The sequence below is a fragment of the Chlorocebus sabaeus genome, chromosome 26 (genome assembly GCF_047675955.1).
Source record: "Chlorocebus sabaeus isolate Y175 chromosome 26, mChlSab1.0.hap1, whole genome shotgun sequence".
Lineage (NCBI taxonomy): Eukaryota > Metazoa > Chordata > Mammalia > Primates > Cercopithecidae > Chlorocebus > Chlorocebus sabaeus.
The window spans coordinates 6945229-6972990 of record NC_132929.1 but is presented as its reverse complement, the minus strand read 5'-3'; the positions used below and the strand labels follow the sequence as shown (position 1 = coordinate 6972990).

At 40.3% G+C, this 27762-nt stretch overlaps 1 protein-coding gene across 1 annotated transcript in view; it reads left to right on the top strand.

The window, feature by feature from the left end:
* Positions 1 to 27240, top strand: part of TRPM1 (transient receptor potential cation channel subfamily M member 1) — a gene marked incomplete at its 5' end in the record, with an annotated part of 74411 nt that extends 47171 nt beyond the window's left edge. The window contains 3 exons of the mRNA XM_073011945.1: positions 1139 to 1341; positions 2001 to 2133; positions 25746 to 27240. Coding sequence (XP_072868046.1) covers positions 1139 to 1341; positions 2001 to 2133; positions 25746 to 26994 — 1585 coding nt within the window. The remainder of the gene's footprint in view (positions 1 to 1138; positions 1342 to 2000; positions 2134 to 25745) is intronic.
* Positions 27241 to 27762: the final 522 nt, after the last annotated feature.

Below are 27762 nucleotides of genomic sequence, written 5' to 3'. Positions count from 1 at the left end.
AATATATTTGCAGATAATTTCTTTAGGGTTTTTAAGTAGATCCAATTTTTGCAGTCTCTTTGTTCAAACTTAATCAGTCTTAATGTATTCAAAAATCAAGAGTTGACACTTAAATACGTTTAAATTTAATCTTGGTTAGTATTTTAACACTTTAGTGTATATTTTAATCTAATGAAAATATTTTCTTAGATGAAAGTCTCCTGGGGTACAGAAGATTTGATCAAGTCATGCTTTTCATTCATCAGTAGAGGTGCAAAAGGCAATATTAGTTTCATAAGCTGTTACAATTACTGTAATACTAGGTAAAGCATTTTTTTTTCTGATCATTTATAGAATAGAAGATAAAATGGCCTAAGGGAAAAAAAAAAATGGCTTAAAGGATTAAATCAAGTTTCTTATAAAACCTGCCTGTTTGGCATGTTGTGTTGAGTATGTTGACCATGCTCAATAAATATTGAAAAAAATTTTAGCTTCTAAGATGAAAAATATAGAGGGAAAAATCCTTCACAGAAATATGCAATCTTAGAATTGAACAGGGCATTGGAGAAAACCTGGTCCAAACTTCCGGCTTGAGAGATGAGAAAACTAAGGTCAGGGAAGGTAACTGGCTTTCCTAAGGTCCCAGTATTGGTAGACAATGAAATCATGCACTTACTGCTTCCTGTTGGAAGCTAAAATAAGACAAAGATTGTACCTACCCCATGTCCAAAATAACGAACCTTCAATCAATTAAGTACATTAACTAATTAATTCAGTTGAAAAAAAAAAAGTAGTCATCTACTTGTTAGACTGAATTGAAAGTTTAAACATGTGAAAACGTTTAGTTAAATGGCTTATACCTCTACATGTAGGAAATTAAATTTCCTGAGTATACAAGTAGATTGTGGTGTGGTTTTTCAAGAAAGCAGTACATAGCAATTTATTAAACTTAGCTATTTATGACTACAATGTCCTTAAGCATAGATAATCCACATTGATGGATAAACCAAAAGATTGAATAATCAAGGAATCAGTGCTAAAGAGCACTAGAAGGCCATCTCATTGAGTATTTTCATTTAAATGTGAGTAACTCTGACTGCTCTGGGAAATCACTATAAAAAGTAATATAACTAACTGTAAAAATGTCTTTTTTTTAAAGCAATACCTTCTTTGAAGTAAAATCAATATCCAATCAGGTGTGGAAGTTCCAGCGATATCAGCTGATTATGACATTTCATGACAGGCCAGTCCTGCCCCCACCGATGATCATTTTAAGCCACATCTATATCATCATTATGCGTCTCAGCGGCCGCTGCAGGAAAAAGAGAGAAGGGGACCAAGAGGAACGGGATCGTGGATTGAGTATGTGCAGGGCTCTTCATTTCTAAGTTGGACTGATTTCAAAATAGTGTTCTAATTGGACATCCTCACAGAAATCTCACTCAACTACTTGCTCGTGTGAAAAGCACCACACTCAGTTCCAACTGCTGTTCTTTTCAAAAGGCTTCTCATTCTGTATCCATGTTATTCTAGTTTTGTTAATTTGTTAGTAATTGATATTAGGAAAGCCAGCTCATGGAGATTAGAAGTTGAGCTAATTCTCTAAAATAACTCTACTCTATAAATTTCTATATAAATTGAATGCTCCTTTCAAAACGTCTTAATTTGTTGCATCTAAAGAAAATGAGAAAATAATGCTACACGTTTGACTCTATTCATAAAAATAAGTGCAAAAAGTTTTCCAGGAAATACTACTTGGCTTTACTTTCCCAGTAAATGTAATTTTTATTTATTTATTTATTTATTTTATGTTTAAAAGCGGGCCGTTTGGCTCCAACTGATAGAGGGTTGGGGCGTATGACAACTCCTTTGTGGATAAAAACCAATTGGAGTAGTGGCGAACTGCCTTAGGAACGGCAGAGAAGAGAGTTTAATTAAAGTGGGGCTGTGAAATTCACATTGACGCCATGAAACGGATTCTTCTTGTTTTTCACGTGGCCGACACTTCTCCCTTCACACAGAGCTCTTCCTTAGCGACGAGGAGCTGAAGAGGCTGCACGAGTTCGAGGAGCAGTGTGTGCAGGAGCACTTCCGGGAGAAGGAGGACGAGCAGCAGTCGTCCAGCGACGAGCGCATCCGGGTCACTTCTGAGAGGTACGTGTGGCGTCCCCACAGCCGGCCCGCGGGCCAAGGGTTTGCCGACTCGGGCGCCCCACTCTATGAGGGATGCCAGAGTTCATTTAAACATGCACTCCGAGTTCTCATGTTTTATTTAAACTTTAAGTTTTAACGGGGTTCCCACAAAATAGTGAGGAAGTTCCTAGGTAATGACTGTGCGTTGGATATAGAAGGGAATGACATTTATTGCAAATATCCCTGGCCAAAAGAAAACCTAACAGTTCTTGACTACCTTCACCCCCTACCCCAAAGTGGGGGGGTTTCCGCAAGGTTAATGGAAGCTACAGAAAGCCATCTTTCTCCCAGCTGTTGCTCCTAACTTCCCTTTGCAAGCGTGGTCCTCCCTAGGGGACTGCCTTCCTCATCCTGCCTAACTGCTTGCTGCACCTTGTCAACACCTTTCCCAGCCTCACAGGGCAGAGGAAAAGGCTCCCTCCTGGGGCTCCCCTGAGAGTGGGAACTGGGAGGGGTGGGGTGCAGGGTTGCGGGTGAGGTGTCTGCCCCCATGAGGGTGGGAGCCGCCAAACTAGGGCAAGGTCTGTCATTCAGACACCTTGACATCCTCAGTACCCAGCAAGGTCAGCCTAATCTCGGCGGTAATGCTTAATAAATGCAAAGTGAATGAATGCAGGATGTGTGAATCAATGAATGAGTAAATGAAGTCAGGTCGGGAGGGACAGAAATGGTGACATTTTCCAAACTTCGTAGTATTGCTCTACCCTAAGCTGGGAAAGAGCAACTGGCAAAGGGTAGACAGGAGCAATTGACCTTCACTGTCTGCACTTTTTATCATGTAAGTTTTGAGAGCCTTTATCATGTCCTAAAAGCATTTTCAGCTTGCTAAAGATCTTGGTGACTGATAACACACTGTTCGAAAGGGTTTCAATGCCAAGGTGGCCAGAAGGATGAGCTCAGAGGAGCCATGCCTAGCTCTGCTTTCTATCCTTGAGTACACAGAATTAAAGTTTCCTAATAGACACATTGAGAGCCATAAAAACAGGGTGGGACTTCAAAAAGATATTGCAGCTGACAGTTCCCAAACAATTACAACAGAATTCATAGATGCACCGTAGGTCTCCCTGGTGCATGTTCAGGCCAGTGAACTCTGCCCCAGCCCACAGGAGGGGAGATGGCAACTGTGGGTCCCTGGCCCTGGTTCCCTCCTAGACCCAGTCACCTCGTGACCCAACCAAGTCCAACCAGCTAAACTCTAGGGTTACCTGCACCACCTTTCTTCCTTACCAAGGTAAATTTTTAATAAAATTTTGAAATGTTTCTCTGATATTTTAACAGTAATTGCTAAACTTTCAAGGTATAAAAATTATTTCTTCATGAGAAAGATAAGGCACCCCATGTAGATAGTCAAATTTCCACTTTTTAGTTAGACATTAACTTGAATGTAATTTTAACCAGTCATTTACAGTGGAGATTGTGTTTTGTTTTGCTCTGCCTCCCCCTCTCCCTCTCCGGCATTCCTTGGATTTTTACCATTCTTGGACCAAAGCGCCAAGAATGTGGTTATCAGGTCACTACCAAATTGCATTTTTCTCTGGGGGCTCTATGCACACGTAATAGGGATGAAAGTGTGTAGGGCAGAGAAAACATGCTGCTTCCTGTTTCCCTCGGCTGAGATCCCAGGAGTGATGGGAGCACATTCTTGCCCCTCCGTTTCCCTTGGCCTTGTCTAGGCTGACTCACAGGTGAATGCCCAAGACAGAAAGAGGAGGAGGCTTGAGGAGAAGGGAGTTTTCCTTCCCTCTTAGCCAGGCCAGCTGAGAACCAAGGGATAAGGTGGGAGGATGGAAATAAAAAGTAGTTATTTGTACCTAATTTTGGGCACCTGTGACTACTTTAAAAAATCAAACTTGAAGTACTCAGGCATTTCTGCCATTTCTTTAATATTCGTTCTATATAAAATTAGTTTTATTTTCTGCATCACCATTTCCCATTTGATGATTTTCCTGCTCTTCTCTCGGTGGTGTCTTCACCACCACCATTCAGTGTGTAGGGTCTGGTTAGGAGCATGTCAGCCCATGCCTGTCTCCCTGTTGTCTTGGTAGCTTTCAGAGCTGAGCTACTGATTCTCGTGACTCAATTTTATAAACGTGTTCACACAGGATGGGTACCCATTAATCATTCTCCTCCACACAGGGTGCTTTTAGTGCTTCTTTGCAGAAACCAAATTCAAGGTTCTTTCTTAAAGCTTTGAAATTTACCTATAAAATGCTAACAATTTAACCATTTTTTTTTTTTATCATAAAGTTTCAACAGTTTGTAAGATCCAACATTCAGTCCTGCAATGAGATTTGCAATACGATTCAGCATTGATTGACACAACACTGGGTTGCAGGAGGATATTTAACCCCAAGTCCTACCAAGCATGCCCACTTAGATGTCTTAGGGGCCCTGCTGTCAGGGTTCTCCTCCCAAACTTGGACTCTAGTGTCTGTGAATGGCATCGCCATTAAGCTCAGTTAGCAAACTGGCAAATCATTGTGGCACCTCCCTCTTCTTCACTAACAATCATCAAGTTCTGTTTACTTTCCCTCATGAATACATCCTGGTTCACTTATTTTTTCCATCCCTACCCCAACGCACCTAGTACAGGCTTCCATCATTTTCCACTTCCATTCCTGTAGCTGCCCCTACCTGAGCTCTCCATATTTATTTCTGGTCTTTCAATCCATGTTACACTGTCAGCTCTCAAGGGATCCTGTTCCCTCCTGCACTGGCTCTTCTGAAAAGCCCTCTGTGGCCCCCACTGTCCTTAGGCCTGCAAGGCCCTGCCCTCTCTCCGGCTTTGCCCTGGACTGTCTTCTCCTTCATGCTCTGTATTCCATTTCTCGGCCTTCTTTCATTTCCTCAAAGCACTGCTTCCTTCCTGCCACAGGGGCTCTGCATGGGCTGTGCCCTCTGTCTGACGCACCTCACCCTCGTTCCCTGCTCTTCTTCCTTGGATCTCTGCCCAAATGCCAATTCCTTATGGGAGATTTCACCACCTCACACCTTAGACTAGGTCAGGACCCTTGGGCCTTAAGCTTCCTGAAGGCAGGGCCATGTCTGGTTTCTGTCCACCATGATATACCTAGAGCCTGCATATCTCCACATAGTAGGAGCAAGCCTTTTTTTTTTTTTTCCGACAGGGTCTCACTCTGTGCCCAGTGCAGTGGCACAATCAGGTCTCACCACAGCCCCAACCTCCTGGGCTCAAGCAAGCCTTCCGTATCAGCCTCCGAAGTAGCTGGGAATACATGTATGTGTCACTACGCCCAGCTAATTTTTCTTTTTCTTTTTTTTTTTAAATTTTAGTAGAGAGGAAGTCTCACTGTGTTGCCCAGGCTGGTCTCAAACTCCTGGCCTCAGCAATCCTGCCTCAGCCTCGAGATTTTTTTGAATGAATGAATGACTTAAAAGCTTTTCTCCTGATTCGAATATAAATTTCTATCCCATCCTCAATGAGTTCCCTCCTGGAATATCAAAAAGGAAACTAACTATGCTCCCTCCAGGTTCAAGACACTGGTTTTACTACAAGGAAGTAGGAACAGACTCAAGAGCCAAAGGATTGTGCCACAGGAAGGATAACAAGTGTTGATGTTGGGACCATCTTTTTGCTCAAAGGGATAACATCAAAGAGCCATGAGGGCTGGTGGGGTAACAACATTTTATAGACAACTCCTTTTTTATTATTATTTGTAGAGATAGGGTCTCACTCTGTTGCCCAGGCTGGTCTCAAACTCCTGGGCTCAAGCTATCCTCCTGCCTCAGCCTTCCAAAGTGCTGGGATTATGGGCATGGGCCACCATGTCTGGTCAACTTCTGGCAGCATGGCCAAAGTAGACCTCGTCAACCCATGTGTTCTGTCCTCATTGCTCCAGGAGAATATTTGGCAACATGAGTCCTTATCATTGGGAGCTTTGAGGCTATCGGTGTCTTCTGCAGATCCACTATGGAGCACGCTGTTCTCTTTGTGGTTCGGCATCCCTTATCACAGGTGCACAGGTTCAAGAGCAGCTGGGCTAGAAAGAATCTTTCCTGGCAAAATTTTGTCTGAGACCCAACTTCCTTTCTCAAACAACGAGAACGATGTTATCCAGTGTGTTTCCCTTTTTTCCATGTCTTCAAGGAAGCTTAACGCCAAACTTAATATTAAATTATAAAATATATTACTATAGGATTTTGAAATATGTGGGGTATGTTGCCTCTTCTTTGCTTTTTTTATATCGTCTACATCAATTTACATACATTTTATTAATGTCTGACATTTCACAATATGCAGGATACAACTCATAAATTATACATTTTAAATGTAGTTGGCCTTGTACTTAAGAAGCTATGGGTCTCAGATGAGCAAAACCTATAATAGCATTTTCTGATTACCCCAAAACTTTCTGGGTTAAGTGGTTTCTTGTCAGATTTGAGGATATGGATTAAAGTGTTTTGTCTTTTTTTTTTTTTTTTTTTTCCAATTCTAGAGACTGGGTACTGCTTTGTTGCCCAGGCTGGAGTACAGTGAGATGATCATAGCTCACTACAGCCTCAAATTCCTGGGCTCAAGTGAGTCTCCTGTCTCAGCCTCCTGAGCGGCTGAGGCTACAGGGGTGCATCACCACACCCAGCTAATTTTTGTATATTTTGTAGATACAGGATCTCACTGTGTTGCCCAGGCTGGTCTGGAACTCCTGGCCTCAAGCAGTCCTCCTGCCTTAGCCTCCCAGAGTGCTGGGATTACAGGCATGAGACATCACGCTCCATCCTGGATTGCCTGTAGGCTTGATGGGAAATCAGCAATTTGTGGCTTTGAAATCTTTTTTTTGGCATCCTTTTCCCATGTGACCAGAAAGAGAAGTGACTGGTAATGGAGACCTACCTAGAAGAAGACAAGATAGTAACTAGAGGAATTGAAAGAGAGATCAGTCTTAGGAAGGAAGTGGAGGATTCCTTGAGTGTAGAGAAGGTTGTAGAATGGCAAATGTACAGTGATGGGGAAGACGTTTGGGGATGATCCTGTCTGAATACCTTAATCTTCTAAATTCATAGGGTTCAAGGTTGCTTGGATAATAGGAAGGGGATGGCATTAAATGTTGGAGTTTTCATGTGCCAGTGGATGACACCCTTGTTCCTGATCTGACTTTGAAAGCCAATTCAGAGACAGATGCAGACTTCAGGAGGATAGAGATAAAAATACCAGCTTTATTAGTAATAAAAGTTGTACTGGAGGGTGTGGCTTTCTTCTTGCCTACTACTCACCCAGAATTAGGGATACCCACTTAGCCACAGGCAGCACCAGCCACCGCAGGCCTCCCTTCCCACAGGCAGAGTTAGCCTGCACGCTAAGCCTACCAGATGACCAAGATAAAGAGACAGACAAGCATGTGGTGTCCTGGTCCCCAATCTCCAACCAAATGAGCAGTCCTCCTCCAAAATAAATAAAGGCCTGGAATGAGGTCAGAGCATTACTAATGAAAAGTCCACACACAGAGAAAGAAAAACTGGGCATGGGCAAAGTGTACCTCCCCAGCAATCAACACCATTGACTTAAAGCCAGTAGGAAGGATTCAAGTCAAGTAAGTTCACTTTTAGGGGAAATATGGCAGGAAGGAGATAACCAGGATTACTTGGCAGGAATAATTAAGATGCAAGTTAAATTAGATAACATGACTTGGTACTGGGCCAGGTCATTGAGGTTCTCATGACCTTCATCGGTGACACCATACAGCTGAAAGGCAAGGATACAGAAAGACAACCGTACATAGGGCATGGATGCTGAAGGAGGCCGTGTGCCCAAGAACCAGTCTGTGGAGAGACCTCAAAGATGCCAGTGTTTGCAAATGGCAGCATAAACATACGACATTGCCTCCAGGCACCAAATATCCTTGCTTAGCCCTGGAGTCCTGGTAGCAATAGGTGGGAGATTAGGGATTGGCACTAATGTGTTGCAAGTAAGGGAGAAAGAACGTAGGTTATTAATGAGGGCTTCACTTCAAGGCCAACCACAGAATCTGGCCTGAATAGAAAACAGAACATAACCAGAAAAGGCTAATGATTAGATGACCTGAATTCTAGAAACCTAGGAAGTCTGGGGCATATTTAAATGAGGCAGCATAGAGCTAGAATCCCAGAAAGCTTAATATTATTTTAGTAACTATTCAGTATACTGTTTATTAGAAAGAATGAAAAAGCCAGAAGAAAGACATGAGTCTTGGCCAGGTGCGGTGGCTCACGTCTGTAATCCCAGCACTTTGGGAGGCCAATGGGGGTGGATCACTTGAGTTCAGGAGTTCAAGACTAACCTGGTCAACATGGTGAAACCCCATTTCTACTAAAAATAAAAAAAAATTAGCCAGGCGTGGTGGCGCAAGCCTGTAATCCCAGCACTTTGGGAGGCCGATGTGGGCGGATCACTTGAGGTCAGGAGTTCAAGACCAACCTGACCAACATGGTGAAACCCTGTCTCTATTAAAAATACAAAAATTAGCCAGGAGTGGTGATGGGCATCTGTAATCCCAGCCACTCGGGAGGCTGAGGCAGGAGAATCACTTGAACCTGAGAGGTGAAGGTTGCAGTGAGCCAAGATAGCGCCGCTGCACTCCAGCCTGGGTGACAGAGTGAGACTCCGTCTCAACAACAACAACAACAACAACAACAACAAAAAGACGTGAGTCTTGTTCTTTTATGAGTAGTCTTCATTTAGTCTTTCGCACATAAAAACTCTGTAAGCAAGCACAACAAGATTTTATCCTGGTGTTCTTCCTATAACTACTAAATGTAAAAGGCAGCCTTGTATTAAGAAGTGGATGGAAATTAAAATAGCTGGATGTAAAATTTAGAGTGGATAAGACAACTTTATGATCAGTAGTCCTGGAATTAAATTATAGGGTAGGAATAGTTTATAGTTTTAGAACTCAAGTATAGAATACCATGGGATCTTGAAACAGGGGTTTCTTCAAGTATGAACTGGACCCAGCTCCACTAACATCATGTCTTTATGTTAACATTTAACTCTATCATTAAGGAAATGTTCCCATATAATTTATGAGATTCCTTGCAGGTGAAGGGCGATTGTTTCCCACGAAAAGATAACTGTGTATAAAACAAGTTTTAGGCCGGGCACAGTGGCTCACGCCTGTAATCTCAGCACTTTGGGAGGCCGAGGTGGGTTGATCACTTGGGGCCAGGAGTTCGAGACCAGCTTGGCCAACATGGCAAAACTCCATCTCTACTAAAATTACAAAAATTAGCTGGGTGTAGTGGCACATGCCAGTAATCCCAGCTACTGAGGCACGAGAATCACTTGAACCTGGGAGGCGGAGGTTGCAGTGAGCCAAGATTGCACCCCTGCACTCCAGCCTAGGCAACAGAGTGAGACTCTGTCACAAAAATTTAAAAAGGCCAGGTGCAGTGGCTCATCCGTGTAATCCAGCACTTTGGGAGGCTGAGGCAGGTGGATCACCTGAGGTCAGGAGTTAGAGAGCAGCCTGACCAACATGGTGAAACCCCGTCTCTACTAAATACAAAAAATTAGCTGGGCGTGGTGGTGCAGGCCTGTAATCCCAGCTACTAGGGAGGCTAAGGCAGGAGAACTGCTTGAACCCAGGAGGCATAGGTTGCAGTGAGCTGAGATTGCACCATTGCACTGTAGCCTGGGTAACAGAAGTGAAAGTCTGTCTCAAAAATAAAATGAAAAATAAAATAAATTTAAAATTTAAAAGGCCAAGGGCGGTGACTCACACCTGTAATCCCAGCACTTTGGGAGGCCAAGGTGGGAAGATCACCTGAGGTCAGGAGTTCGAGACCAGCCTGACCAACATGGTGAAACCCCATCTCTACTAAAAATACAAAAATTAGCCGGACGTGGTGGCACATGCCTGTAATCCCAGCTATTTGGGAGGCTGAGGCAGGAGAGTTGCTTGAACCCAGGAGGCAGAGGTTGCAGTGACCCGAGATCACGCCACTGCACTCCAGCCTGGGTGATAGAGCGAAACTCCATCTCAAAAATAAAATAAAATAATAAATAAATAAAATAAAACAGGTTTTACCAACTGTCTTACTACGGAACTCCAAATGTTTCAGTCCTTCCTAGGAAAGACACAGAGGGACTCTTACCACAAGGAGATGAGTTTGGACCTTATGTTTAATAGACAAGAGTCTATGCAAAGTGCAGTAAAGTTATGCCATACATAGGTATTCTCTTGGAAGTTAATACAAAAGTTCCACAAATTCATATATTGTCGTGCCTATTATTTGAATGAAACAGAACACATTATGTACAACCCCTTAACAAAAAGTATGTTTTTATTTAACCACCTTCAGGCTTAGTGGCATCATGTTCAAAATCAAATATTCTTTTTTTTTTTTTTTTTTTTTTTTTTGAGACGGAGTCTCGCTGTGTCACCCAGGCTGGAGTGCAGTGGCGCGATCTCGGCTCACTGCAAGCTCCGCCTCCCGGGTTCACGCCATTCTCCTGCCTCAGCCTCCAAGTAGCTGGGACTATAGGCGCCCGCCACCACGCCCGGCTAGTTTTTTTTTTTTTGTATTTTTAGTAGAGACGGGGTTTCACCATGTTAGCCAGGATGGTCTCGATCTCCTGACCTCGTGATCCACCCGCCTCGGCCTCCCAAAGTGCTGGGATTACAGGCTTGAGCCACCGCGCCCGGCCCAAAATCAAATATTCTTAATAATAGATATACCCTGATATAGAGAAGATTTGCAATGATATTCACACAGCCATGTCCTTTGACACTTGTGTAGCATTTACAGTTCACAGAGCACACAGTTCCATTTAATTCATTTAATTTAGTTGCTATCATGCTGCAACTGTTGTTTGATAAATCACTCCCCAGGGACAGAAGCACAATAAAGAGGGGCTGGTGGAGTATCTTCATCCCAGATGCAAATGTGGATGGGCACATCTCAGAGGGAGTGCTGACACTGGCCACACGTTAATCAGAAACAGCTTTTGTTTTTTCTCAAAACCAAATTAAACAAAAAGAGTCATGATATGTAATGTCAATTGTTAATCTGGTACAATATTTTACTTTATTTTATTTTATTTTATTTTATTTTATTTTTTTGAGACAGAGTCTTGCTCTGTTGCCCAGGCTGGAGTGCAGTGGCATGATCTCGACTCACTGCAACCTCCACCTCCCAGGTTCAAGCAATTCTCCTGCCTCAGCCTCCCAAGTAGCTGGGACTATAGGCGCACGCCACCATATCCGGCTAATTTTTGTATTTTTAGTAGAGACGGGGGTTTCACCATGTTGGTCAGGCTGGTCTTGAACTCCTGACCTCAGGTGATCTGCCTGCCTTGGCCTCCCAAAGTACTAGGATTACAGGTGTGAACCACCGCGACCGGCCGACTTTCTTAATTTAAAAAACAAGGTTGTGTGTGTGTGTGTGTGTGTGTGTGTGTGTGTGTACACCAGGTTTTGAGACTGATTAGGGCATTCAGGTGTATCCTTTTAACAGAAAAACCTAAATATTTAATCTGTGAGTCAAAAGAGAAATATGGGCGTGGAGGGACACAGCTATTATTAATCAAGACTGATTAAGCACATGCAGTTCTGGGCTCCTCGTGACTTTAGTAGCAGTACACATGATGCAGTTAAGGACAGAGCAAATATTGTAATAAATCAAGTGCAGCTTAAATTTCTATTCAAAGTCAGGAGAATGATTAATTGGAACCCAGACAGTTTATAGATTTCATTTGTTTATAGATTCCTTTGATACAAAAGGATGGAGGGTGGCCCTCAGGAATTGCTTTTAGGCCTGCCAGTTAAGAAATCATGTATTTGGTGGTTAGAAAAATGGCCTCATTAATGCCCTTTTTAAAAGTATTCATAAGTGGAATTTTTTTCTGTAAAGTCAATGCTACCGTAATGTGAAAAATAAAAACCTAGTGGATCTACTTAGAGCATCTACAAGTAAATCCAAACCCAGAAATAGTTACAGAAGCCACCAACTTCAATTGGAGGGAAAGGAAGATAATGAACCTGATCAGAAATCAGTGTCACCGTGTGTAAGAAAGCACACTTTGCACCACACAGTACCACTATTCAAAGAAATCATTTATTAGCGCTGAATACTTGTTATACTAAAAACATAGTTATAAGTTATTTCACTATGTGATTTGAAATATTTGAGAGTATTGGCATATTTTGTAAAGTGAATATTATTTTGAAAAATTTTGCAAATCCTAAAATAAATAACATAGCCATGATAATCTAATGAAATCATGCCTAAAGCCAGGATGATAACATACGTTTACATGCAATGGCTGAGGTCCCTGACATCACCAAGACAGCTTTCATTCATCTAGTCCTTCCACGAACATCAGAGGTTAGCTGAAAGCTCTAGGACAGGTTTTCTAACAGCTGGAGTCATCAAATGCCTTGGCATTTGGGGTTCTCAAGTTCTAAGATTATTTTATTTTTAAATTTTGATAATGATGGCATGTTTGCAAAGGGTCCTTGAGGAAATGTGGGGATGAAGAACAAGATGAGACAGGATGGGAAGATGAGGGCAGATTCTCAAGAGCTTTGAATGCATATGAGGAACAGAAATCTCTATGGGATGTTAAGATTAAGGGCTGCCATGGATGGAAGGGAAGAATTAAAGCCACATTTTCATAGCACTTTACATAGTATGAGAAAGTGTCAATGTCCATATCATAGAATAGGGTTGCCAATGGAGACTATAAGGTTTTCCTTTAACACACTCTTTGGTGTGTTCATTGCATTCAACACTGTAATGAAATTGTGTTTTTATCTTAAGTGTGATGGGAAGCTGCTATTATTTTAAAGCAAAGATTGACGTGGTTCTGTTTCTGTGTTATCTTTTTGGATTGGAGTGAGAAGACATTGGAGGCAAAGAGGCTGTTCCTGATAACTAACATTTTTTTGCTTTATCAGCTTGGGGTACAAAGTGAGGTCATATATCTTTTTTCTTTTTCTTTTTTTTTCGTTAGACGGAGTCTTGCTCTGTCACCCAGGCTGGAGTGCAATGGCACGATCTCGGCTCACTGCAACCTCCGCCTCCTGGGTTCAAGCAATTCTCCTGCCTCAGCCTCCCAAATAGCTGGGATTACAGGCACATGCCACCATGCCCAGCTAATTTTTTATTTTTATTTTTTAGTACAGATGGTGTTTTGCCATGCTGTTCAGACTGGTCTCGAACTCCTGACCTCAGGTGATCCATCTGCCTCTGCCTCTCAAAGTGCTGGAATCACAGGCGTGAGCCACGGTGCCCAGCCAAGGTCATATATCTTTTAATATTAAATGAAATTATTCTTTTACCTCATCTCATCTGCTTATAATCTCATCTGTTTATTCCAAGAGTACCTTTTTCCTCTTTCAATTGTCCCATAGCCCCACCCCCACCCCCTGCCTGGAGTCAGGTGCAGGAAATCTAGAGGTCTGGTGAAGTCCCCACCCATTGCATCAAAATTCAAGAGGGTGAAGTCAATCTTTGCTCTTTGCTCTCTTTGTCCTCCTGTCACTTGGCTCTGGCAGTAAGTGCAATCATGGAAGTGCAGGGCACAGAGGATTGATTTGAGCCCCAGCTTTCTGGCTGGAGGATAGCAAATGGGAGCTCTGAGGAACTGGAGATATCAGGGAGACAGTAAGAGAGGGAAACTTGGAAAAGTAATGCCATAAAGTTATGAACTCCAGAGCTCACCTGCAGACTGTGTCTGTCAGGGGTGGGGGAGTCTGCTCCTTATTTACATACCAAAGGTATTGAATGGGGTGACATGAACAAAAGCAGGTAGAGTAAGGAACTCTGGAATTCTGCCCCACCATAAAAGCAACATCAAAGTTGGCAAAAACTGTCAGAATCTATATTCTGTGGAACTCTGGAAATTAAGCAATGGCTTATTAAGCAACCTAGGGCATTCTTATTTAAACAAAATGGCTGGATTTTGATCAGAAAAGTGAGCTTATTGTGACATTTTAACTTAGCCCTGTCCTATCCTCTGCTCTCTAGTTTAGTGGTCGCCTTGAAAACAACAACCTGCATTCCTAGTACCAGCAGGAGCAGAAAGAATCTCATATGCAAAGAATTATAATTACTTGTTTTGAAATTACAGGGCAGCTCCTTGAAAGTCTGGCTGAAAGGTTCGTCTTTATTTCACCTGAGTTGGAACAGGCCCAGTACTAAAGCTTCCAGTTAGAAGGGGTGGAGGAAGGGTTGTCAAAAACATTTATAGGCAAAGGGTTTAGTGCTTGCTCCCTGAGGTGACAGATGACAGCTAGGGCCAACAACAGACTAACCAAAAAACTAGGGAGAAAAACTGATGTCCATAACAGCTTTGAAAAGCTCTGACACATTCCTGGGAATCTAGAAAGCTATGTGCATGCACAGGGCTGTGTGTATACTCCGCAAAGACCTGAGAAGGCTGTAAGCTCATTTCTGGCTGACCTGACCTTGAGACTCTGTGCAAGCAGGAAGTGAAGGCTAAGGCAAAGATGTAAACTGCCTGAATGTTGAAGACGTGCCTCTATATACACATACTTCTTCTCAGAAAAGACTAGAAGATTTTGTTGTTTTTGTTCCACACATTTAAGGAAATCTCTAAGTATTAACTGACCACTAAGCTAATAAAATACAAACTTTAGTGGCCAAACAACATAAAGAATATAGACTTTACAAAATTATTTCAGAAAAATCACTAAACAAACAACAACTACATTAAGAAGCAATAACAACAAGCCTGAGAGGGGAGAGAATCTGATTTCTAGAATTGCCACATTATAATACTCAACATGTCCACTTTTAAATAAAAATGACAAAACATGCAAAGAAATAAGAAACTATGGTCCACACATAGGAAAAAGGACAATCTTAAAAACCATCCCTTAGGAATCCTGGATATTAGACGTTTTAACAAAGAGTTTAACTCAACTATTTTAGCTATTTTAAGTAGATTTAAAGACCTAAAGGAAATCATCTCTAAACAAGTAAAGGAAAGTATGAGAAGGATGTTTCACCAAATAAGAGACTATCAATAAAGAGGTAGAAATTATATCAAGTAGTAGATGATGTCTCAAAATAAAAGAGGTAGAAATTATATATATGTATACATATATATACATATATATATATATATTTTTAAATAGGTCAGGCACAGTGACTCATGCCTGTAATCCCAAGGCTTTGGGAGGCCAAGGCAGGAGGATTGCTTGAAGCCAGGAGTTCAAGACCAGCCTTGGCAACATAGCAAGACACCATCTACATAAAATTGTTTTTAAAACTTGACAGGCATGGTAGTGCATATCATGGCAACTGGCCAAGCTTGGTGGTGCCAGTAGTTTTAGTTACTTGGGAGGGTGAGGTGGGAGGATTGCTTGAGCCCAGGAATTCAAGGCTACAGTGAGCTATGATCTTGTCACTGCATTCCAGCCTGGACAATAGAGCCAGACACTGTCAAAAAAAAGAAAAGAAAGGAAGGAAGGAGGAAGGAAAGGAAATTCTGACATTGTAAAGTACAATAACTGAAATGAAAAGTTCACTCTAGAGGCCCAATAGCACATTTGAGCAGGCAGATTAAAGAATCAGCAAACTGGAAGATAAATCAGTTAAAATTACCCAGTCTAAGGAACAGGGGGAAGAAATGAAAAGAAATTGAACAGTCTCAGAGACCTGTGGAACACCATCCAGCAGAACAACATAGGCATTATGAGAGTTATAGAAGGAGAGAAGCAAAAGTGGCAGAAACAATATTTAAAGAAATAATGACCAACATTTTACAAATTTAATGAAAGACATGAATCTACATATCCCAGAAGCTCAATGAACTCCAAGTAGGATAAACTCAAGGAGATCTATACTAATTAACATTATAGTCAAACTGTTAAAAGCCAAAGGAAAAGAATCTTGAAAGCAGCAAGAGAGAAGCAACTCATCACATGCAAAGGATGCTCAATTCGATAAAAAGGCTGACCTCTCATCATAAGCCAGAAAGACCAGAAGACCTTGGGAAGACATAGTCAATGTGCTGAAAGAAAAACTGTCCACTAAAAATTGTATATGCAGCAAAACTACCCTTTAAAAATGAAGGACAGATTAAGATATTCCCAGATAACCAAGAACCAAGAGAATTCATTACTAGCAAACCTACTACAAGGGATACTAAAGATAGTTTTTCAGGCAGAAATGAAAAGACATAAGACAATAACCTAAAATCCACATGAAATAAAGAGGACCAGTAAATGTAACTACATAGGTAAATATAAAAGGCATTATATATTTATTTTTTGTTTGTAACTACTTTTTATTTTCTACATGATTTACAAGACAACCACATAAAGCAGTCATTACAAATCTATGTTGATGGGTACACAATGAACAAAGTTGTCATTTGTGATAATAACAGAATAACATGGGGGGAGCATGGAGCTTTATAAGAGTAAAGTTTGTGTATATTATTGAAAGTAATTGGTGTTACGCCAGATGCAAGGGCTCACACATCTAATCCCAGCACTTTGGGAGGCGAAGGCAGGTGGATCGCCTGAGGTCGAGAGTTTGAGACCAGCCTGGCCAACAAGGTGAAACCCCATCTCTACTGAAAATATAAAAATTAGCCTGTGTGGTGGCACATGCCTATAATCCCAGCTACTCAGGAGGCTGAGGCACAATAATCACTTGAACCTAGGAGGCAGAGGTTGCAGCGAGCTAAGATCTTGCCACTGCTCTTCAGCCTGGGCAACACAGTGATGCTCCATCTCAAAAAAAAAAAAAAGTAATTGGCATTAAAGTAGACTGTTATAAATTAAGATGTTAGTGATAATCCCCAGGGCAAGCACTAAGAAAATAACTCAAAAACATATGATAAAAGAAAGAACAAGAGCCAGGTATGGTAGTGCATGCCTGTATTCCCAGCCACTCAAGGGGTTAAGGCAGGAAGATCATCTTCCCAGGAGTTCAAGGCCAGCCTAGGAAACATAGCAGGGCCCCATATCTTAAAAAAGAAAAGAAATATTAAGTGAATTAAAATGATACACTAGAAAATACTTATTTAACACAGAAGAAACCAGTAATGATGGAGTTGAGGGACAAAAAAAGACATAACATATAGAAAATAAATAGCAGTATGGCAGAGGTAAGTTCTTCGTTACCAGTAATTATATTAAATGTAAATAGATAAAGCTCTCTAAGACAGAGACTAGCACATGAATGTTTAAAATATGATGTAATTACATGCTGTCTACAAGGCTCACTTCAGATTCAAAGATTTTTAAAGTTTTAAAGTAAAAGGATGGAAAAAGATATTTCATGCAAACAGTAATCAAAAAATAGTTGGAGAGGCTACACCTATCAGGTAAAAAATAGACTCTAAGACAAATATTGTTACCAGAGACAAATCAGTTACCTGATTAAAAAGTAACTATATCCAAAAGAAATAACAATTATAAACATATATGCACCCAACAGCAGAGCCTCATAAGATATGAAGCAAAAACTGACAGAATTGAAGGGAGAAGCAGATAGTTCTCAAATAATAGTTTTAGGCTCTAGTATTCCACTTCCATTAATAATAGAACTAGACAGAAGTTCATTAAGAAAATAGACGCCTTGGCCAATACTATATGCCAACTATATGCCAACTCAAGGTAACAGACATCAACAGAACACTCAACAACAGCAAAATATATATTCATTTTATAAGCATATGGAACATTTTCCAAGATACATCATCTTTTAGGCCATAAAACAAGTCTCAATAAATTTTAAAAAGATTAAGATTAAACAAAGTGTATTCTCAGGCCACAACAAAATAAAATGATAAATTAATAACAAATGAAAATTTGGAAAATTTACAAATCTGTGACAATTAACACACTCTTAAATAATCAATAGATCAAAGAAGAAATCACAAGAGAAATTAGAAAATACTTCAAGGTGAACAAAATGAAAACACAACATACCAAAATTTATGGGATACAGTAAAAGCAGTATTTAGAAGGATATTTACAACTATAAAGGCCCACATGTAAAAAGAAGAAATATCTCAAAGACAATAAGAACTGAAGTAATGAACAGACTGCTACCAAGGTCCCAGACTGACTACTGGGCTGCACACACATAGGTCAGCTCTCAATAGCAGTGCAAAGACTTTGAAAACTGAACTGGCATTGGAATCACACTCCACAGAAAGCATGTCAGAACTTGCAGTCTGAAACTAACCAGGTTCATCGCCTGCCAAAACAAAATAAATCAACATTCTCCATGAAAATTAAACAAGATTCAGAGTCATGTGGTATAATATTCAAAATGTCAGGCTACAATTCAAAATCATTTGGAGTATGAAGAATCTGGAAGCTCTCAACTCATCTGGGAAAAAAAGACAATCAGTAAATGTCAATGTCAAGATAACACAGATGTTGAAATTATCTGACAAAGAGTTTAAAGCAGCTATTATGAAAATGCTTTAACAAAATTGCAAAGGCTCTGGAAACTAATAGAAAACTAGAAAGTCTAGGAAAAAGAACAGAAGATATTAAGAAAATCCAAAGAAAATTTTACCAAAAAATACAGTAAGTGAAATGAAAACTTCATTGGATAGGCTCAATAGCAAAACAGGGATTACAGAGGAGAGAGTAAACTTGAAGATATTTCAATAGAAAATTACTCAATTTGAACAAGAGAGTAAATGGGCTGGAAAAAAAAGCCCAAAGCCTCAGAGAAGTGTGGGGCAATAACAAAAAGTATAACATTTGTATTATAAAAGTCCCAGAAGAAGAGAAAGAGTATGATGCAGAAAAACTACTTGAAGAAATCACTGAAAACTTCCCAAGTTTGATGAAAGACATAAGACCACAAATTAAATGTAGAGAATGCTAAACAGGACTAACTCAAATGAATCCATATCAAATGGAGGGCCACAAACTAAAGACAGAGGGAAAAAAATTGACAGCAAAGAAAAAAATTGACCAGAGAAAAAGACACATTACTTACTGGAGAACAGTGATTTAAATGACGGCAGATTTCTCATCAGAAACCTTGGAGGTCAGAAGGAAGTAGCACTATGTTTTTAATTTTAAATTTTATTTATTTTTTGAGATGAGGTCTCCTGTGTTGCCTGGGCTGAACTCACACACCTGGGCTCAAGCGACCCTCCCACCACAGCCTCCCGAGTAGCTGGGATTACAGGCACAGGTCACTATGCCCTGCATTATGTTTTTAAAGTGCTGAAAGAAAAGAAAAACCAACCCAGAATTACATACTCAACAAAAATATTCTTCAAAAATGAAAGTGAAAAAAAATCAGACAAAGAATTCACTGCTAGCAGACCAATTCTAAAAGAATAACTATAGGAAATTCTTCAGACAGAAGGAAATGATACCAGAATTGAACTTGGAACATCAAGAGCATCAGAAATAATAAATATGTTGATAAATGTAAAGATGAATCTTCTCTTTCTGAGTTCTTTAAAGTATATTTGACAGTCAAAAGCAAAAATTGCCATATTGTCTGATGGCGTTTTCAATATATGTGGATGCAATGAATGACAACTGCAGCACAAAGGGCTATGGGAAAGGGATCTGTATGGTAGTAATGTTCCTACATTCAAATTGAAGTGGTGAAATACTGATGCTAAGTACACTGTGAAATGTTACTATCTATTTGTAATCCCTAAAACCACCACTGTAAAATCTATAGTAAATGCTCTAGTCACTTCCCATCTCATTTCCTGAGGCCATCATCACCATGATACCAAAACCAGACAAAGACAATTGAAAAAAGAAAACTACAGACCAATATTCCTCTTGAACATAGACACAAAAATTCACAACAAAATACTAGCAAATTGAGTCTACCTATGATCAGGTAGTTTATCCCAGGGATAAAAGGCTAGGTCAGTATTTGAAAACAATCAGTGTAATCCACCATATTAATGATTTAAAGGAAAGAACCCTATATGTTTCTAGCAATTGGTGCAGAAAAACCATTTGATGAAATTCAACATTCATGATGATAAAAAATACATTTTCTAAAAGCCTCTCAGCAAACTAGGAACAGAAGAGAACCTCCTTAATCTGAAAAATGGCATTTACATAAAATCTATAGCTAACATCGTGAAAGACAGAATGCTTTCTCCTGAAACTGGGAACAAGGAAGGGCGGCCACTCTCACGACTCCAACAATGTACTGGAAGTCTTAGGCAATGCAATAAGGCAAGGAAAAAAAAGTCTTATGTCTTGGAGAGAAATACATAAATACATAAAACCATTTCTATTTATAGATGACATGATTATCTATGTAGAAAATCACATAAAATCTTTAAAAAATGAAATGAAACAAATGAAAATGTCCCAGAAGTAATATGTGAATTTAACAAGGCTACAGAGTACAAAGTCAACAAACAAAAATTAATCTTATTTCTGTATACCATCAGTGTGTAACTGAACATTGGAATTTTTAAAATAATACCATTCTCACAGAGCTCTAACAAAACTGAAATACTTAGGTATAAATCTCGTAAAATATGTATGGGATCTATATGCAGAAAACTACAAAGTGCTGATGAAAGAAATCAAAGATCACTTAAATAAATGGGAAGATAAACCATATTCATGTATTGGAAGACTCAATGTGGCACAGATGTCAATTCTCCCCAAATTTATCTATAGATTTAACACAATACCAGTCAAAATCCCAGCAGGATATTTTGTAGATATGTCAACTGGTTTTGTTGTTGCTGTTGTTGTTGTTGCTGTTGTTATAGATGAGATCTCCCTATGTTTTCTGGGCTGGTCTCAAACTCCTGAGCTCAAGCAATCCTCCTACCTCAGTCTCCTAAAGCACTGGGATTACAGGCATGAGCCACTGTGCCCAGCTATGTCAACTTATTTTGAAAATTAAATGGAAAGGTCAAGGAACTAGGCTATGTAAAACAATTTTGAAAAGAAGAATAACATTAGAGGAATCACACTACCCAGTTTTAAGGCTTACTCTGAAGCTGTAGTAGTGAAGACAGTGTGGTATTGGTGAAGGGTCCAACACATACATAAACGAAACAGAATAAAGAGTCCAGGAGTAGGCCGGGCACGGTGGCTCAAGCCTGTAATCCCAGCACTTTGGGAGACCGAGACGGGCGGATCACGAGGTCAGGAGATTGAGACCATCCGGAAACCCCATCTCTACTAAAAAATACAAAAAACTAGCCAGGTGAGGTGGCGGGCACCTGTAGTCCCAGCTACTCGGGAGGCTGAGGCAGGAGAATGGCATAAACCCGGGAGGCGGAGCTTGCAGTGAGCTGAGATCTGGCCACTGCACTCCAACCTGGGTGACAGAGCGAGACTCTGTCTCAAAAAAATAAATAAATAAATAAAGAGCCCAGGAGTAGATTTACCCAAATAGAGACAATTGATTTCTTTCCTCAAAGGTGCAAAACTAATTCAACGAGGAATGAATCATCTTTTCAACTAATGGTATTAGGACAGTTGGACATTGTTATGCAAAAAATGATATCAACACATACAAAAATTTTAAATGGAGCATAGATCTAAATATAAAACACAAAACTATAAAATGTTTGGAAGAAAACATAAGAGAAAATCTTCACATCTTGGGAATAGACAAAGGATTCTTCAATGCAACACCAAAAGCATAATCATGTTACTCATGTATCTGACAACAGACTTTTAAACAAAATATCTAAAGAACTCTAAAACCCATAATAACCCATAGGAAGGAAAAAATGGCCCAATAAAAAAATGAGCTAAAGATTAGACTAGACATACCAGAGAGGACATAAGGTTGTTAAATATGTACCTAAAAAGTTGCTCAACATCATCAGCTATCAGTGAAATGAAAATTAAAACCAGAATGAGACACAGCTATACACCAAATACAAGAGCTAAAAATAAAAAAAACTAAAAATAACAACAGCCAAGAAGGATGCTGAGCAACTGGAATTTGCATACACTGCTGGTAGGAATAAAAAATGGTACAGCCACTGTGAAAAATGGTTGGGCAGTTGCTTATAAAGTTAAACATACATTTACCCTATGAATCAGCAATCCCAGGTATTTAACTCCTAGGTATTTATCCTAGAGAAATGAAAACATGTTCACACAAAACCTGTACATGAATGTTTATAGCAGCTCTTTTGCCAAATAATGGAAACAACCCAAATGTCCTTCAACAGGTACTGTGGCACATCCCTTTTAGAAATATATCTTTGCCAGGTATGGTGGCTCATGCCTGTAATCCTAGCACTTTGGGAGGCTGAGGCAGGTGGATCACCTGAGGTCAGGAGTTCAAGGCCAGTCTGGCCAACATGGTGAAACCCCCTCTCTACTAAAAATACAAAAATTATCCAGACATGGTGGTAGGCGCCTGTAGTCTCAGCTACTTGGGAGGCTGAGGCAGGAAAATCGCTTGAACCCAGGATACAGACGTTGCAGTGAGTGGAAATTGCGCCACTGTACCGTAGTCTGGGCAACAGAGTGAGACTCCGTCTCAAAAAAAAAAAAAAAAAAAAAAAAAAGAATGGAAATAAAGAAATAAATCTTTAAGAGAGCATTAACTTTAATTAAAGGGAAAGCCAAGTGAATTACTTGAATCTGGAATGCTTTATATTCTATGATGTGCTGAAAAATATTTTTTACTCAGTGCTGAAAGGAAAACTGGATTAAGACTCAGAAAGCGACACAAATAACTTCTTTGCTGATTAGTCATATCTCACTATGAGCTTTATCATGAATGATGGATTCTCTTGTGTTCTTCTGCCATTTGATGTGTAAACAGATGTAAGGCCCTTGTCAAACTGATTCCTAGATAGCCATTTCTCTATCTGAAATGGAAACCACTCTTTGTGTGGGTGTCAAGGTTTGTAAAACATGTTTTAAATAATTATGGGAAGTTACTAACCATGGTTAACAAAGGAGATAGATCCTCATTTGTCCTTTATGTTAATCATTTCAGATGTAAGTGAACTTAAACTCATTTTTATCTTTCTTCTTTCCTACATACTATAAAACTCAATGCAACTTCCCTTCATTTGGCATAGCTGTTTAAAATTTGCTGTATCCATGTTGTAGCTGTTCACAAGCTCCAAACAAGCAACTGACAATTTCTCTGAACCCAAGGCACATTATTACGCATTGTTTCTTCCACAGCTTCAACGAAGGGAGCAACAGTAGGGATGGGAGATTTGAAACACCAAAAAAGGAGCTTGGTAACTGATTCAATGCAGAGGGGAGAGGAGAGGAGAGAAGTGAGGGGAGAGAGTTAGTATAAGGGAGATCAAAGAATGCAATGACTTTGAGGTTTCTTTTTCATATATGAGTGGCTGAGAGTGCTGTTATCTGAATTAGGTAATAAAGGGGAAAATAGGCAAAACTATAAAAGATTTGAAAGGAAAAATATTTATCTTCATTTCACCAGTGTATTTATTTAGAAAAGTTGGCAGAGCTGCAGTATCTCTTACTGTATGTTTGTAAAGGAACTCAGGTTTGACTGGGACAATGTGGGTTTTTTGATACAAAAAGAATCATCAGGTAATAGATCTGAAGGGAGTAGGGAATCTTGATTGATTGATTGATTGATTGATTGAGATGGAGTCTCGCTCTGTCATCCAGGCTGGAGTGCAGTGGTGCGATCTTGGCTCACTGCAACCTCTGCCTCCTGGGGGCAAGCAATTCTCGTGCCTCAGCCTCCCAAGTAGCTGGGATTACAGGCATGTGCCACCGCGTCCAGCTAATTTTTGTGTTTTTAGTAGAGACGGGGTTTCACCATATTGGCCAGGCTGGTCTCGAACTCCTGGCCTCAGGTGATCCACCCGCCTTGACCTCCCAAAGTGCTGGGATTACAGGTGTGAGCCACTGCACCTGGCCAGGAGCCATTATTTTTAACGAAGAACACCAAGTCTTAGAAGTAATGGAAAGTTCATAGTGAAAAATTCTTCTGTTGGTCTCTGAAATGCAAGAGGAGAGAGAACCCTTAGAGCCTACAGTGCCTGTGATACAGAGGCTTTAAAAAAAGGAAGCCAGGACTTCTCATACATGGTGAAGTTGGTCCTCCCTGGTGGCAAACTTCCAGGAAGCCAGACCCTTCCTGCTCAAATGATGTGGTTTCCTATAGTACATATAAATAGTTCTCACCCCAAGAAAAGAGTTAAGAATAGAAGCCAAGGAACCACACATACAAACACAGACACATCAGAGCACAGCTGTCAATGTGGCCAACAGAAGAGTGGCATTAGCAAAAGAAACTCTGGGAGAAGGTGGGGCAAGGTAGCCACAGAAGCTGCAGGGTGGGGCTGGAGTTCGGGAGATGCAGTCAAGCACAGAGCAGACTTAGCAGTGCAAAGAGCAGCAGGCAATCTGCCCAGAAAACAAAAGAGTGGGGTGGCTGACCAAAATGAAATGGATGGATAAGAGCAGAGCCAGCAGAACGAGTGAGGACATGTATAAGGCTGTGCAGAGAAGGTAGTAAAGACCTTCGTAGGTCATACAGATTGCAACATAAGCCAAGTCTCCCTATGTTTTTAAGAAAGCTGGGAGAAAATAAAAGCATAAAGGAATTAGACCTAAGTGTTTGCCATCACACAGGGATGAACCAGCCAGAAGAGTAGCCAGGACTCCCAGCTCCATCCTGGGGACAAATTCAACTTTTAGAAAGTGATCCTCAATCCTGGGCATACCTCGCCTCTTAGAGTTAAATTCCTATTGAAATAATTCATACAGTATGTAGTAAAATATAAAACAAAGTCTGTACCAGTGGATTTTAGGCCAGGCAACATTGTGGTTTTATAGGCTGTTGCCTGATCTTCTAAGAATTAAAAAAAAAAAACTTAACAGCAGACATATATAATCTCCCATGCTCTTTTCTGTGTGTAACCTTGTTAAGGAAATACTACTTCTTAAATATAAAGAATAATTTAAAGTTACTGGTATTTTTCAGACAATTAAGTCACCTACTGTACTTTAAGCAAACTATCTGATCATCTGAACTTAATTATTAATGGTTTATTTTCTGAATCCCTTGAACCTCAAATAAGGATTTTAATTTTATTTATTTTGTTATAACCATTCACTGCTGACAGCCACAGTCAAAGCTCTAAAAACTAAGCACTAGTACCTTCCGTTATTACTAGAAGCAGCATGATGTACCAGCTAAGAGACAAGGACTGGAGTGAGTGCTGGAGCTAGGCTGTGTGTGCTCAAATTCCTACTCCACTGCTTCCTACCTTTGGGGGAATTACTTATACGCTCCATGACTTAATTTCCTCACCTGTAAAATGGAGATGATAATAAAAGACCTACTTCCAAGGACTGCTCTGAAGATTAAATAAGCCTAGGATTGAACCTTAGTTAGTACTTGTTAGTGACTACATTATGCTCTTAGAACAATGACTGGTGAGCAGTAAGTACTATATGCATTAACTATTATTTCCATCATTTTCTGGTGGCTCCTCATGGTAATTTGAGTAGTCATGTTAGAGGATTGTGAAGCTTGTAAATATGCTCAAACAGTTCCATAATTATTAAAATTCGGAAAAAATCACATAGCAATGACATTATCTTTTGATTTTTTAATATCCACTTAATCTCAGTTTAATAAATCTATCCTTTTATATTCACTAGAGTTGAAAATATGTCAATGAGGTTGGAAGAAATCAATGAAAGAGAAACTTTTATGAAAACTTCCCTGCAGACTGTTGACCTTCGACTTGCTCAGCTAGAAGAATTATCTAACAGAATGGTGAACGCTCTTGAAAATCTTGTGGGAATCGACAGGTCTGACCTGATCCAGGCACGGTCGCGAGCTTCTTCTGAATGTGAGGCAACGTATCTTCTCCGGCAAAGCAGCATCAATAGCGCTGATGGCTACAGCTTGTATCGATATCATTTTAATGGAGAAGAGTTATTGTTTGAGGATACATCTCTGTCCATGTCACCAGGGACAGGAGTCAGGAAAAAAACTTGTTCCTTCCGTATAAAGGAAGAGAAGGATGGGAAAACGCATCTAGTCCCAGAATGTCAGAACAGCCTTCACCTTTCACTGGGCACAAGCACATCAGCTACCCCAGATGGCAGTCACCTTGCAGCAGATGACTTAAAGAATGCTGAAGAGTCAAAGTTAGGTCCAGATATTGGGATTTCAAAGGAAGACGATGAAAGACAGACAGACTCTAAAAAAGAAGAAACTATTTCCCCAAGTTTAAGTAAAACAGATGTGATACATGGACAGGACAAATCAGACGTTCAAAACACTCAGCTAACAGTGGAAACGACAAATACAGAAGGCACTATTTCCTATCCCCTGGAAGAAACCAAAATTACACGTTATTACCCCGAAGAAACGTTCAATGCTTGTAAAACAATGAAGTCCAGAAGCTTCGTATACTCCCGGGGAAGAAAGCTGGTCAGTGGGGTTAACCAGGATGTAGAGTACAGTTCAATCATGGACCAGCAATGGACGACAGAATGGCAATGCCAAGTTCAAAAGATCACGCGCTCTCATAGCACAGATATTCCTTACATTGTGTCAGAAGCTGCAGTGCAAGCCAAGCATAAAGAGCAGTTTACAGATATGGAAGATGAACACCATGTCGCTGAAGCAATTCCTCGAATCCCTCGCTTGTCCCTAACCATTACTGACAGAAATGGAATGGAAAACTTACTGTCTGTGAAACCAGATCAAACTTTGGGATTCCCATCTCTCAGGTCAAAAAGTTTACATGGACATCCTAGGAATGTGAAATCCGTTCAGGGAAAGTTAGACAGATCTGGACATGCCAGTAGTGTAAGCAGCTTAGTAATTGTGTCTGGAATGACAACAGAAGAAAAAAAGGTTAAGAAAGAGAAAGCTTCTGCAGAAACTGAATGCTAGTCTGTTTTGTTTCTCTGATTTTTTTCAACAGTCAGAGCCACTAATGGGTGTCATCTTGGCCATTTAAACATCATCAATTTCTAAAAACATTTTCCTTAAAAAATTTTGGAAATTCAGACTTGACTTACAATGTAATGCACTAAAAGTAGTATTTTGTTAGCATATGTTAGTAGGCTTAGTTTTTTCAGTTGGAGTAGTATCAAATGAAGTGACAATACTATAATGAAGATAAACTGGCTAATCCACATACAAGATTATACAATCGCTTTATTACTGAGGACCACCAAATAGCCTAGGAAGTGCCCTTGAGCATTGAAGTCACCATTAGGTCACTTAAGAAGTAAGCAACTAGCTGGGCACAGTGGCTCATGCCTGTAATCCTAGCATTTTGGGAGGCCAAAGCAGAAAGATTGCTTGAGTCCAGGAGTTTGAAACCAGCCTGGGCAACATAGCAATACCCAATCTCTTAAAAAAAGAAAAAAAGTAAGCAACTACGTAAGAAAGAGAAACTAAAGAGAAAGCAAACATGAAAAAAGGGAGGGGTGGAAAGAAGAAAAATAAAATTATGAGGCACAAGAAGTGGAAAGGAGCCATAAATATGTTTTTATGGGCCGGGCGCGGTGGCTTATACCTGCAATCCCAGCACTTTGGGAGGCCGAGGCAGGCGGATCATGAGGGCAGGAGATCGAGACCATCCTGGCTAACATGGTGAAACCCGTGCACTCCAGCCTGGGTGACAGAGTGAGACTCCATCTAAAAAAAAAAAAA